General features: G+C 39.3%; 1 protein-coding gene across 2 annotated transcripts in view; it reads left to right on the forward strand.

Moving 5' to 3' along the window:
- Nucleotides 1–14,219, forward strand: part of tecpr1a (tectonin beta-propeller repeat containing 1a) — an 82,998-nt gene that overhangs the window by 54,646 nt on the left and 14,133 nt on the right. For both annotated transcript variants that reach the window (XM_048609442.1, XM_048609443.1), the window contains exons 16-20: nucleotides 439–541; nucleotides 4,099–4,192; nucleotides 8,588–8,667; nucleotides 12,087–12,143; nucleotides 12,283–12,457. In XM_048609442.1, coding sequence (XP_048465399.1) covers nucleotides 439–541; nucleotides 4,099–4,192; nucleotides 8,588–8,667; nucleotides 12,087–12,143; nucleotides 12,283–12,457 — 509 coding nt within the window. The remainder of the gene's footprint in view (nucleotides 1–438; nucleotides 542–4,098; nucleotides 4,193–8,587; nucleotides 8,668–12,086; nucleotides 12,144–12,282; nucleotides 12,458–14,219) is intronic.

Raw genomic sequence — 14,219 nt, forward strand, 5'->3', positions numbered from 1 at the left:
GAGAGCTGTAGAGCTGGGGATGATGATCCTCAAAACTTTCCATCTCTCCTTTTTTGTCCTTTTTTAAGACAGTGCTTAAAACTGATCTCTGATTTAGTTTTCGATGTGCTAACATAATATTTCCTCCTTTGACTGTGTCAAAACATGTTTGTAATTGCCCCTGTGCAACACTTTGGGATATCTTTAAGGATTTCATATTAATACACACTATGTTATATTAATTGAAAATTGACTCACTGGGAGAAAAAGAAAGGTTTTCTCATTTATCAGTTGTTGGAATTTTACACTTGACACCATGCAAATGTTGGAATTGTTGGACATTGCTGTCTTGTTTCTATAGAGTTCATTGATGCCAAGTGTCTGAAAGTGTATGAATATGAGAATATAATCAAACTTTTTTTTGCAAAACTACTTTTTGTTATGTCATTTTGTTTTCAGGCCTGGCTAGCAGTACAGATAATATTTATACACAAACAGATGTAATGTGTGTTTACATCTATGAAAACCAGCGTTGGAATCCTGTTACAGGATACAGTAGTCGGTATGAAACAAATTTAAAATATATCAGCAGAAAGCTTTCGTACTGAATTCCTGTTAGAATGTTGACTCTTGACAAATATTTATTTAAAACTTAAGGTTTATTGCCCTCTGACTCTCCTTTATCCAACTTGCTTGTTACCTCCTCAAAGAATTCTAACAGATTTGTCAAGCATGATCTCCCTGTGATGGAAGTTGTGCTGACTCAGCCCATTTTATCATGCACTTCCAAGTATTCTGCAATTTCATCCTTAATAATGGACTCCAAATCTTAACAACGACCAAAGTCAGGCCAACTGGCTGATAATTTCCAGTCTTTTGCCTCCCTCTCTTCTTGAACAGAATTGTTACATTAGCCATTTTCCAGTCTTCTGGGACCCTCCCCGATTCAGTGATTCCTGAAAGATTACTTCCAATTCCTCCACAATCTCAGCTATCTCCTTCAAAACCAGGTCTGGGTGATTTAACCACTTTCAGACCTTTCAATTGCCAGCACCTTCTCCTTAGTGGTGGCCACTACACTCACCTCTGCCCCTGACTCTCTTGAACTTCTGGTATGCTACTAATGTCTTCCAGTGTGAAGACTGATGCAAAGGACCTATTGAGTTCCTCTGCTAATTCTTTGTTTCCTTTTACTACCTCTCGAGGCTCATTTCCAGTGGTCCAATGTCCACACTTGCCTCTCTCTTACCTTTTATATATCTAAAAATACTTTTGCAATTCACCCTTTTATGGCTTTTTTAGTTGTCCTCTGCTGGTTTTTAAAGGCTTCTCAATCCTCTGGGTTCCCAGTAATCTTCATCACATTGTATGCTTTTACTTTTGCTTTTATGCTGTGCCTGATTTGCCTTGTCAGCGATAGTTGTCTCATCCTGCCGTTAGTATGTTTCTTCTTTCTTGGGATGAATTTCTGCTGTGCCTCCTGAATTAGCTCCAAAAATTCCTGCAATTTGCTGATTCACTGTCTTCTCTTCTGCATTCACCTTCCAATCAACTCTGGCCAGCTTCTCACTCATGTATTTGTAGTTACCTTTACTCAATTGTAATGCCATTACATTGAAAGGTGCCAGACAGGAGGCTGCTAAATGAAATAACAGCCCATAATGTTAAAGAAAAGGTACTGGCATTGGTAAAGGATTAGTTGACTGTCAGAAGGCAGAGAGTCAGGATAAAAGGGTCTTTTTCAGGATGGCAGCTGGTGATAAGTGGAGTTCCACAGGGATCATTGTTCGGACCACGACTATTCACGCCATACATTAACAATTTGGATGAAGGAACTGAGAGCACTGTTGCTGAGTTTGTAGATGACACAAAGATAAGTAGAGGGACAGGTAATGTTGAGGAGGTGGGAGGCTGCAGAAGGACCTGATCAGTCTTGGAGAGTGGGCAAGATGTGACAAATGGAATGCAATGTGGGAAAGTGTGAGATTATGCGCTTTTGTAGGAAGAATAGAGGCATGGACAATTTCTTTAATAGGGAAAGGTTTCAGAAATCTGAAGCACTGTGGGACTTAGAAGTCTTAGTTCAGGGTTCTTTTAAGGTTAAAATGCAGGTTTAATTGGCAGATAGGAAGGCAAATACAATGTTAGCACTCATTTCAAGAGGGCTAGAATATAAGAGCTGTGATGTACTGCTGAGGTTGTACAACGGCATTTGGAATATTGTGAGCTGATTTAGGCTTCGTGCTGGCCTTGGAGAGGGTCCAGAGGAGATTTACAAGAATGATTCCGGGGATGAAGGACTAGTGACATAAGGAGCAGTTGAGGACTCTGGGTCTATACTTGATGGAGTTTAGAAGAATGGGGGTGGATTTCATTGAAACTTGCAGAATACTGAGTGGTTTGGATAAAGTGGACATGGACATTTCCATTAGAAGGAGAGGCTAGGACCCAAGGGCAGATTCTCAGAATTAAGGGACAACCCTTTAGAAATGAGATGAGGAGGCATTTCTTTAGCCACATGTTGGTGAATTTGTGGAACTCATTGCCAGACAAGGCTGTGGAGGCCAATTTATTAAGTGTCTTTAGGACAGAGATAGATCGGTTCTTGATTAATAAGGGAATCAAAGGTTGCAGGAAGAAGGTAAGAGAATGGAGTTGAGAAATATGTCAATCGTGATCAAATGGTAGAGCAGACACAGTGGGCCAAATGGCCTAATTCTGCTGCTATATATTGTGGTCTTCTGGGCTTTGGAGAATCTGTATTGGTATCATGATTTTCACCATATTGAGCATTCCCAAATGCATTACAGCTAATTAAGTATTTAAATAGTATTATTGTAATATAGGAAATGTAGCAGCCAATTTGTGCACAGCCAAGACCCACAAACAGCAATGCAATAACAACCAGCTAACTTGTTTTAGTTATAGTTTGAACAATGGTCATGGCACTGGAAACATTTCTGTGCTGTAATCTAAATGGTAGCAGTGGGACATTGCTTATAAATGACCAGAATTGATGTTACAATGTGTGTTTTTGAGCTGAAAATATCTTGAACAACACAAAATAATCAGGAAAAATTGAACAGGCTAGACACTTGTCTCTGGTAAAAAGTAGACCGAGTGTTGACCTGATAGAGAACTTGAATATTATGAAAGATTTTGACAGTGTAAACATTGAGATTTTATTGGGGAGACCAGAAGAGCAGGACATAAATATAATGTAATCGCAATAAATCTTTTAAGGAATTTAGGTGAAGCTTGTTTATCTAGGATATGGTGAGAATTTGGAAGCCACTGCAACAGGGAAGATTTGACTTGAATAGCATGTCTACATTTAGTTTGAGCGAGAGGAACACGAGGGAGAAAGGAATGGAAGGATATGCTAATAAAGTGAGTGGAGGCTTGTGTGCTCCATAAACAGCTGGAACATAATAGACTTATTCTGTACTGAAGATTATTATCAGAATCTTCCCTGGGTGGTGGCAGGAAAATGTCACTTATTCTGATTTTCATGGCAGCACAAGCCTCCTGTCCAATTAAGGATGGCAGGCAGGCAGGCTCTTGAAATGAACGGCTTTCCATCTTGAGAGAAGCAACAGGCTTCAAGATGGAGGCATCTTCTCCCTAACTTCACATTTAAATTTAAAGAAAGTAGGGAGCTATTCTACAGAGTTTCCCATGCCTACATCTGTATGCAGGAAGGCCTCACGGTCTGCCTGGAGCATTGTCCCCTCCCGACAAGCCTGCTGCCTGGAGCCCACCTCCAGAGTCCTAAACTGGTTCTGCTACTGCTGGAACCTAGAGACCATGTGGAAAATCCCAGCTGGCCTCCTTTAATTGGTTTTAATCAATTTAGCCCTTTAAAAGTCACTTATCTGGCTTGCTGCTCCTAATCGTATTTCTGCAAAAAAGATCCTGAGATAAGTTCGATCCTGAGAACCATAATTACAACCGGTAGCACTGTCCTTGGCTCTTTTTCAATCTCCACTGAATCCTGAATAGGAGTCGAGAGAGTTCAGCCCCATTTATAATTTTGTATAATGGATAATGTTTTAATGAAGTCACTGTGATAGAAGGATATATGTTACTATCAGCGACACTAAAACTCCTCTCTTACAGGAGACTGCCAACCGACAGGTATATGTGGAGCGATGCATCAGGTCTGCAAGAATGTACCAAAGCACACACCAAACCTCCTTCACAGTGGACCTGGGTATGTAGGTTTCTCCTTGTATCTTAATACAGATTATACTCTATTGTTGTTGTTTCACATCTTATACAGAGTGGAAGAAGAAAGATTTTCATTCATATAGCTTCCTTTCATGACTTCAGGAGGTCCCAAGGAACATTATAGCCAATGCAGTCACTGCTAATGTAAGTAACATGGCAGTCAATTTGTTCACATTAAAAGCTCACAAATAGCGTTGACATAATGAATAGATTATCTGTATTAGTATTGTTGTCCGAAAGATGAAGACTGGTCAGAACACAGAATAACTGTTTTCCTGTTCTTTGAAATAGAAGCCATAGAATCTTTACGCCCAGCTAAGAGGGCCACTTCTTCATTTTGCACACATTTAAACTATGTCACATGTACTTTTATTATAATCTGAACTCAGGGTAATTAACATGCTTCATTCACATATAAGCACTTTGTATTACTTGTGTTTATTTTCAGGAACGCATAAGCACAGGTGATGTCTTTTCATCTGTTGAAACATTTGAAACCATTGTGAAAATTTTTAAGCAATGATTAGAAGCCACAGGGCTGTCTTCTCAGTTTCTTTGTATGCTTGCCCTCTCCTTTTGACATCCTGTTCTTGATGGAGGGGACAGTGGTATAGTGGTAATGTTACTGGACTAGTAATCTGAAGATTAAAAACAGAAAGTGGTGAAGAAATTTAGCAGATCTGGCAGCACCTGTGCATTCCTTAAAAAAAGTGTTGTATTGGACCTGAGACAATAACTCAGCATCCACAGTACTTTATTTTTATTGAAGTAATCCAGAGATCCAATTTAGTAGCCTGCGGTCATGGGTTCAAATCTCACCACTGCAGGTAGTAGAATTTAAATTCAGTTAATTAAATCTGAACATGAATGCCAATCTCAGTAATGGCAACCATGAAACCATCATCGATAGTCATAAAAGCCCATCTGTTTGCTAATGTCCTTTAGAGAATCTGTCATCTTTTCACGTGTTCTGACCTACATGTGACTCCAGACCCACAGCAATGTAGTTTACTCTTAATTTCCTCTGTAATGGCTTAACAGGCCTCTCAGTTCAAGGGCAATTAGGATTGGGCAATGAATACTGACCTTGCAAGTAATCCCCATATCCCATCAAGAAATTAAAGAAAACATGGACTTGAGATCCTGCTACCTAGTCTAACTAGATAGTCTTCATGTGTCTGTCTGAACTTCACATCATTTCTACTTTTCTGCCTACCTTGATTCATGTGGGATCTTTTGATGCTGAGCTGAGAGCTTATCTAACTGTAGGGAAGTCACAACCAAGTTGAAAAGTGAACATTTTTTTTGGGTACATAATCCATCATCAGAACTGAAGACTGGGAAATAAAAACAGATTTTAGTAAAACGGAGAGAAAAGGACTGGAGCCACATGAACAAAAATAAAATTAAGAGCTGGTCACAGAGAGAGAGAAAAAAATGTGTGGAATGATCTGCAAATTCACAGAATTTCAATTGACTTTGCCAAGGAGCAAATCAGAAATCTGGACTGAATCTTACGCTTTAATTGTGTTATGTTCTTTTGAGGGTTTATCACTGTAAAGTATAGCAAGTTCTCTTTCCATAACTTACCAAACTTGCCACATTAATTACCTTGCATGTCCCTGTCCAGTCTCTCACGTCCGATTCCTGTCCTGGTTTATCAAGGGCTTTCCAAGAACAACTTGCTACTTGGTGGATATCCTGGAATTCACCAACATGCCTTGTGACAATGCCATCTTTAAAAGTCCATAGTGCTTGTCCAGGTGCACAATCAATCCAGACTTGCCCTGTACAGTTCCTGACACTTATCCTGCGCATGGTAGAAAAGGGAAAATTGACATCCCACTTTGTGGGCAGAGACCTGGAGGTACTGCTGGACAGTGTGGCGCAGTGGTGGGACTTTGTCTTTCCCCAGGACCAGCAGTAGAAGCCACAAAACTAGACAATGCCAGCCTGGTCTAAGGATGTCATCTACATTAAAGTAGTCTTGATTGTCTTGAAGAATGCCCAGCACTGTATGAAGAAGGTCAATGTCCTTCTCCATCTCAACAGCATGGTACCACCATCTTCTCTCCAGTACCTCATTTACTCTACCTCTGCTACTTTATTCACCTCACACTAAGAATCTTACTATACCACTCTCACTGTAGCCTGCAACATGTTACCCTACTCAGTGTTATCCAACTCAGTTCTCAACACCATTAACCCTGCGTGCTCTCATTGCTACCTGCTCTCTTGCGTGGGATACTCTCTGCACCTGCACCAGCAGTAAGAGCTGTGCCACCTAGTTTTATCTCCTTTAACATCTACCTCTCATTCCAGGAGGAAAACAGCCCACCATTGGGCAGAAAGAGTCAAGACAGATGGTGAGCTGCCTGTCATTTGACTCCTCACCTCTTATGAGGAGAGGATCCTGAATGTGACTGCCCTGAGCAGCGCCTGGACTGGTAACAGAGGCTGCATTTGACTTATTCTGCCAGGAATCTCAGAGAAGCCTATTCCCATTGACTGAGGCCTGCTGTGACTAGTTTCCTGGCTTTTTTCTGTTCTCAATGGCATCTATCTTTGACTGAAGGAACGGACTGTAAAAAGGCAAGCTATTGCAATGCAGGGATGCTATGAGCATCCAAGTAAACCCAGAATGAGTGAATGCTGTGAGAGAAAATGAAGAGTCTGGAGATGCAGCCTGGTCCAGTCCATGAGCTGGACGTGTATCCCTTAGTGCATAGTTTTCCTGCTGCAGCATTACAATGATAATTGCCTTACAGCATTGAAACCAGTACAGCACTGAAATGCAGAAGCATCCTGTAAGTAGATCAGAGTAAGTGTGCCATGAGAACTCTTGAAGGATGCTAATGTCCAAGGATGTGGGATGCATTTGGCTGGTGTCCGTGGAGTGTGCCCTGACATGTTGGTTTCCAACATAGAAATGATTCAGAGCAACCAGCGAGCTGAATGTGCCAGGTGTGTGCTGTCATTTCCGTGCTGAGTCTTTCTCAACGTCTAGCTTGTTTAGCAAGTTTGGTAAGATGGGAGGCTGAGTAGTGCAGTTTATATTGTGTTTAACAAGAGTTATACCTCATCAATTAGCATCTCATTGCTGCCTAGTGAGGGTCCTGCCACGCCGCTTGTGAAAAGCGTAAAAGACAGGGCAAAATGATCTCAACTTTGAGGTGGATCTAACCACACTTGTTGCCCAATTCTATCACACATTTTGCTGTAGCCCACTTCACTCAGACCTGTATAAAACTCTGCCCCCAGACTTCTTATTTTTCTTCCTTCACTTTCAACTGTTCTTCTTAGCTGAGAGAAGTTGTTATTCACTGAATATTGAGTCCCACTCAAATCTACTGGGCCAGCTGTTTCAACCACACTCAATTGTAGTGTTGAGAGGACAGCGGTAGTAGCCTGTCCCTTCTTGCATAAATTTAAATTTACGTAGTATGTAAATAAAGCACAAGTTTTAAATTTTGCTAATAATGAATGTCGGTGATAATTTATCCCATTTGATATAAAGTCTAGTTATGTGAAACATTCAGCTCTGTAAAATGAGCACATACTGTTCAGAAACAAGCACAGCGAATTCTGGAGAAACTGAGCAGGACTGACAGCTCCTGTGGACAGAGATACAAAGTTAGCTCCAGCTCTGAAGAAGAGTCATACCTAATTCAAAGTGTTAACTCTGTTTCACTCTCCACAGATGCTGCCAGACCTGCTCAGTTTCTCTAGCATTCTGTGCTTGTTTCAGACTTCCAGCATCTGCAGTATTTTGCTTTTATTTCACACTGTTTAGAGTAATTTAGCAGGAACTTAACTTGTTTTCAAAGCTATGATTCAACAAAAAAATGTTCTATCAAGATTTTGCCTGCAATGGTTTCCCTATCTTTATTACCTCTCCCAGCTCTATAGCCCTCCATGATCTCAATTCTGCTGCGGTTCTGGGCTCTTGCATAACCCGGAGTTCCTTTGATCCACCATGTTCTCACCTTGTCACCTTGCTCCTTAAAACATGCCAGTTGGGCATGTCACCTGTGCTAATACCCCTTTATGTCAATGTCTAATTTTGTTTAATAACACTCCCATGAAGAACCTTAGGATGTTTTACTGCATTAGAGGCACTATATGAAGTTAAGTTAATTCTGTAATTGTTGACAGATAACAGATGGTGGCAGCAGAAAACAGCACAGCAAAAGAAGAATATGGAGAAACCTCCCATGCTGTTTGATTTTAAGTTTGAATTCATCATTTTCAAGTTAGCCGCTAAAAGATTAAGTCTCATCCATTGAGAAAAGCTCTGGACTTATAGACACTGTGTAGATACCTTTTTTTTTTCCTTTGAAATCATGTTAAAATAATACGTTTGTTTCTTCACTGGCAGGTTTCTGATTGGTACATTGATTTCAATGCGCCAGGAGGAACTGATCGGGAAGGATGGCAATTTGCAGCTGACTTTCCTGCGTAAGTACTTAAATGCAGCAACAATTAGAATTGCATTTTATTTATGGCGTTGGTGATTTCTTAACTTGCACAGTGTCCACTGTTGAGGTATGTTAGGGTGAGTCTCCTGTCTGAATGTAACTCTGTGTTGCTCACACTTGGTGGACAGGCAACCCCAAGTAAAAATGCCTAAAGTTTAGAGTGAGCTACCATGATGTTTCACAGTAGCTACAGCATAAGAGGATCACTCCATCTCCTTTTAAACCCCCAAACAGACTTAAAACTAGAGCACTGTGTATAGTTCTGAGTATAGCACTGTATGTAGTATGTATGCGCTAACCTTGGAAGGATTGTAATGTCAAGTCAAAAGAATATTACCAGAGCCTGAGAAGTTTAATTGAGAGAAGGGATTAAATAATCTGTGCTTATATTCCCTGAATAATAAAGGATTTAATTGTGATTTGATTGAGATTTATAGAATTTGAAAGGAATTGTTATATGGTTCCATTGGTGAGAGAGTCAAGGATAAGAGACATAGTCTTAGAAACATACAAACTAGGAGCAGGAGTAGACCATTTGGCCCTGCTACACCATTCAATATGATTATGGTATGATCTTCTATCTCCATGCCATATTCTTACTTTCTTCCCATATACCTTGGTGTCTTTAAATCTAAGACGTTATCAATATTTTTCTTGAATAAGTTCAGTGACTTGGTGTCTACAGCCTTCTATGGTGGGGAATTCCCATTTTACCACCCTCTGAGTGAAGAAACTTTTCCTCATTTCAATCCTAAATCTTCTACTCCCATATCCCGAGACTGTGTACCCGGCTCTAGAATCACCAACGAAGGAAAACATCCTCCCTGCAACTAGTTAGAATTTTATACATTTTAATCAGATCCCCTTTCATCCTTCTAAACTCAAATGAATACAGGCCCAGTTGAACTAATGTCTCCTCATACGACAATTTTGTTATCCCTGGTATCAGCTTAGTAATCCTCTGCTGCACTTCCTTATTGCAAGATGAACCTTTCTCAGGTAGAGAGATCAACAGCTCATGCAATACTCCAAATGTGGTTTCACCAAGGCCCTGTTTGTCTGCAGTAAGACATCCCTACTCCTGAACTCAAATCCTCTTAAAATGAATGTCAAGACACCACTTGCCTTCTGAATTGGTGCTGCACCTGTCTGTTTTGTTGCAATAACCAGTGTTCAAGGACATTCAGATTCCTTTGTACATCCACGCTTCCCAATATATCGCCATTTAAATAATACCCTTCCTTTCTGTTTTTCACAACCAGTGTATAACATCACATTGAGCCACATTGTACTGCATCTGCAATATGTTTGCCTACTCACTCAACTTATCTAAATCAACTTGAAGCTTCCTTGCATCCTCCTCCCCACTCACAATCCTGCCCAGTTTTGTGCCATTTGCAGACTTGGAAATATTGCATTTGGTTGCCTCATACAGGTTACATTTATATGTATCGTGAATAGCAGGGCCTATAAACTGATCATGTAGCACCCCATTCGTCGCTGTCTGCCACTTGAGAAAAGACCTATTTATTCCCACTCTCTGGTTCCTGTCTGAAAACCAGTTTTCAATCCATGGTAATATATTACCCCTCTATCCCATGTGCTTTAGCTTTGTCCACTAGCCTCTCATGGGGGACCTTGTCAAAAGCCTTCTGAAAATCCAAATACACCACGTGCACTGTTCTCCCTCATCAGTTGTATTAGTTACATCCTGGAAAAATCTCCAAAGGACCCCACACAAGATTGTTAATTAATCCTCTCATTGTACAGTACTCAATCTAGGATAGCCTGTTCTCTGATTAGTTCCTCAATGTATTGGTCTAAAAAAAAATCGAGTACACACTGCAGGAAATCCTTCTCGACAATAGCATTGGTAGTTTATTTTGTCCAATCTATATACAAATTAAAGTCATCCATGATTACAGTACCCTTACAGTACTGCATGCATCTCTGAATTCTTGTTTGATACCTTCCCTTACATATTCACTACTTTTTGGGGATCTATTGACAACTTCCAATGACATTTTCTGCCCTTTGTGTTTCTTAGCTCCACACATCCAGGTTCCATATCATGATTTTCTGAGCCAATAATCACTTCACTATTGCATTGATTTTATCCTTTACTAATAACACTACCCAATCTGCTTTCCCTTTTATCAATCCCTCCTAAATATTGAATACTATTGAATCCCATCCTTGGTAATCCAGCAGTCATGTCTCTGAAATCACAACTATATGGTAGCCACTTATGTCTATTTATGTTACTAATTCACCTACTTTATTGTGCATATTTTACATATTAAGACACAAAGCCTTTAGACTTGTCTTTTTAACATTGTTAGTCATCTTGGCTTTATTTTGCACCACGGCTGATTTGTTTGCTGCCTTTTCTTTTTGCCTGCCAATTTTTCTTCTGACCTATCTGCCTTCTGTTTCTAACCTGTTTTACCCTCGTTGGGTTCTCATCCACCTGCCATTCTAGTTTCAACCTACTAAAATCAATAACTCTCATATTCATTTCAAACCTATGATCAATAGATTTTTTTTTTCTTTTTCTTCTAAGCATATTCAGGGATAGTGGATGGAAGTAAATCAGCCATGAATGACAGAACAGGTTCAAGATTCTGAACACTCCATTGAGTCATAGAGTCATACAGCACGGTAACAGACACTTCGGTTCAACCGTTCCATGCCGAACATAATCCCAAACTAAACTAGTCCAACCTGCCTGCTCCTGGCCCATATCCCTCCAAACCTTTCCTATTCATATGTCCATCCAAATGTGTTTTAAAATTTGTAGACATCCACCACTCCAATCTTGTAATAAGTAGATTTAATAACACAGCACAGTCATCAGGCCATCACACTTCATCAAAGGAAATTTACACTCTATCAGAACCATGCGCTGAATCACCTTTTTTGCTTGATGCCATAAATGGCAGGATGAAGTAGAGAAATGTTCTTCAGCAAGGACATGCCTCACTTGATAGAGTTCACACAATGCAGCGAGGATTGGATTTTTAAATAGTCCTTTGTGCTGACATAATTCTCATCTAAAATTAAATGAATTTCATTAAAGTTTTCTCTTACATTTTTAAATTTTACTGTGAGATGTAGTGCATGACTACAGGGGATTAATTAAATGTTCTTAAGTTGCAAGATGTATGTATCTTGTTCAAAATCTGAGCATGTAGCCATGTCCATTAACACAAAGGATGATTATCAGTGCAACTTTTGATTTCTGATGCCAACGTATAAAAAAATCTTTTCACTTATTTCAGGGATGCTTTGATTTTTTTTACAATTACTGTTTTACATCATCCAAGTTTCATCTGTGAGATTTTTAAAGAGTTCAAGTGTGAAATGAGTTTTTAACTGTGAGATGTGATGTCTTTTCAGCTCTTACCATGGTTATAAGACGATAAAAGATTTTGTGCGACGCAGACGATGGGCAAGGTAAAGATTGTAATTGAAAGGCTTTTTTACATTAATGTTGTAATTATTTTATTTGACAAAAAAGATGTTGTCTTGACCAGATTGAATTTTTCTATTGCAAAGTATTACCTGTACTTTTTGTTCTTTTCATTTTCTGTAGAAAATGCAAAATAGTTACGACAGGTCCCTGGTTTGAGGTTGGACCTGTTGCACTCCGGGACATTTCACTGATCCCATGTGTATCACAGAAGGCAGATGATGCATCGGCATTGTGGGCTGTTAGCAGCAAAGGAGACGTCTTGTGTAGACTGGGAATAACTAAGCAAAATGCACTAGTAAGAAAATGCATTTTAGCCTACAGTTCATTACAAGCAAATCTCTCTTGTTTATCACAGTACAGTTTATTTAAAATTTGACTTCAATGGATAATCTGATGTACATAGGAACACAGGTCATTCAACCAGTCATGTTTTCTCTACCATTTAATACAATTGTAGCTGATCAAACGCTTCAATGCCTTTTACCTTCACAATTCCCGCAAGCCTCTTTGCCATTGATAATCAAAATTTATCAATCTCTTACTTTAAGTATACTCAAAGAATCAGCTTTTACATCCCTCTGGGATAAAACAATCCAAAGATTTACCTTGAGGAAAAAGAGTTCTCTTCATCTTGGTTCTTATTTTAACTGTGTCACCTGTTTCTAGACTCACCCACCAAGGGAAACACCTTACTTGAATCTATCCTGTCTATCCCTTACGGTATTTTGTAAGGTTTCAATCAGATTACCTCTCATTTTTCAAAACTCTAAAGAATACAGACTTTGTTTGCCCAATCTTTCTTCATAGAACAATCCTGCCATTCCAGGAAAAAGTCTGGTAAATTTTTGTTGTATTCCCTCTGGGTGCAGTAATATCTGTCCTGAGGTAAGGGGGCCAAAACTGCACACAGTACTCCAAAAAGCAGTCTAACCAAGCTCCTATGCAATTGAAAAAAGACTTAACCACTCCTTTAGTTAAGTTTCTTGCAACAAAGGCTAATATTCCATTAACCTTCCTTATAGCTTGCTGCACCTGAATGTTTGCCTTTAGTAACTAACTGACAAGAACACATAAGAACCTTTAAACATGTATACTGTCCAACCTCTCACTATTTAAGAAAAAGTTTACACCTATCCTTCCTACCAAAGTGAATAACCTTCTAATTTTCTACATTATATTCCTGCTTAGCTTTGTATCATCTGCAAATTTGGAAGTATTACGTTTGGTCATCGTGTCCAAATCATATTGTGAACAACTGGGGCCCCAGTACTGACATTGTGCACCAATGCAAGAATGACCTGTTTATTCTTCTCCTTCCTATCTGTAGCTAATTCTTAATCCATGCGAGTATATTACCTATCGTACCATGTTCTTAAATTTTGCAAATCAACCTTCTTTGGAGGATTTTCTAAAAAGCTGTGTGAAAATCCAAATGTAATACATTCTTCAACTCCCTTTATCAATTTTCCTTGAAACATGCTTAAAAATCAACAAAGTTGTCAAATACATTTCCTATTTGCAAATCTATACTTACTATGCCTAATCAGATTATTTTTAGCAAAGTGCCCATTTATCACATCCATTATGATATATGGTAGCATTTTTTCTACTACTGATATAAGGCTGAGGGGTCTGTAGTTTCCTGGTGTATCCCCTTGCTTCTTTCTTAAATAGTGGGGTGACATTCGAAAACTTCCAATCTGCAGGAATCATTCCAGAACCTATGGAATTTTTGAATATCTTCATCCCACCTCCATCAACAGTCCTGGGTATAGATTATCAGGTGTTGCAGTCTTACTCATTTTTAACCCCATTACTTTCTCCAGTGCAGTCTTCTTACGAATATCTAATTGCCTTCCTCTCTCTTCATTCTCCCTAGTCACTTGGATCTATAATTCTGGGTGATTTATTTCATCTTTCTCCATGAAAATAGACACAAAGTAGTCATTCAATCTGTCATTTCTCTATCATCTATCATAAATTCTCTTGAATCTGCTTTTAATTTGTCTTTGTCAAATGGTTTCTTTTTACAAACAAAAACAGAAATCGCTGGAAAA

The sequence above is a fragment of the Rhincodon typus genome, chromosome 21, assembly GCF_021869965.1.
Source record: "Rhincodon typus isolate 14 chromosome 21, sRhiTyp1.1, whole genome shotgun sequence".
In the NCBI taxonomy this organism is placed as follows: domain Eukaryota; kingdom Metazoa; phylum Chordata; class Chondrichthyes; order Orectolobiformes; family Rhincodontidae; genus Rhincodon; species Rhincodon typus.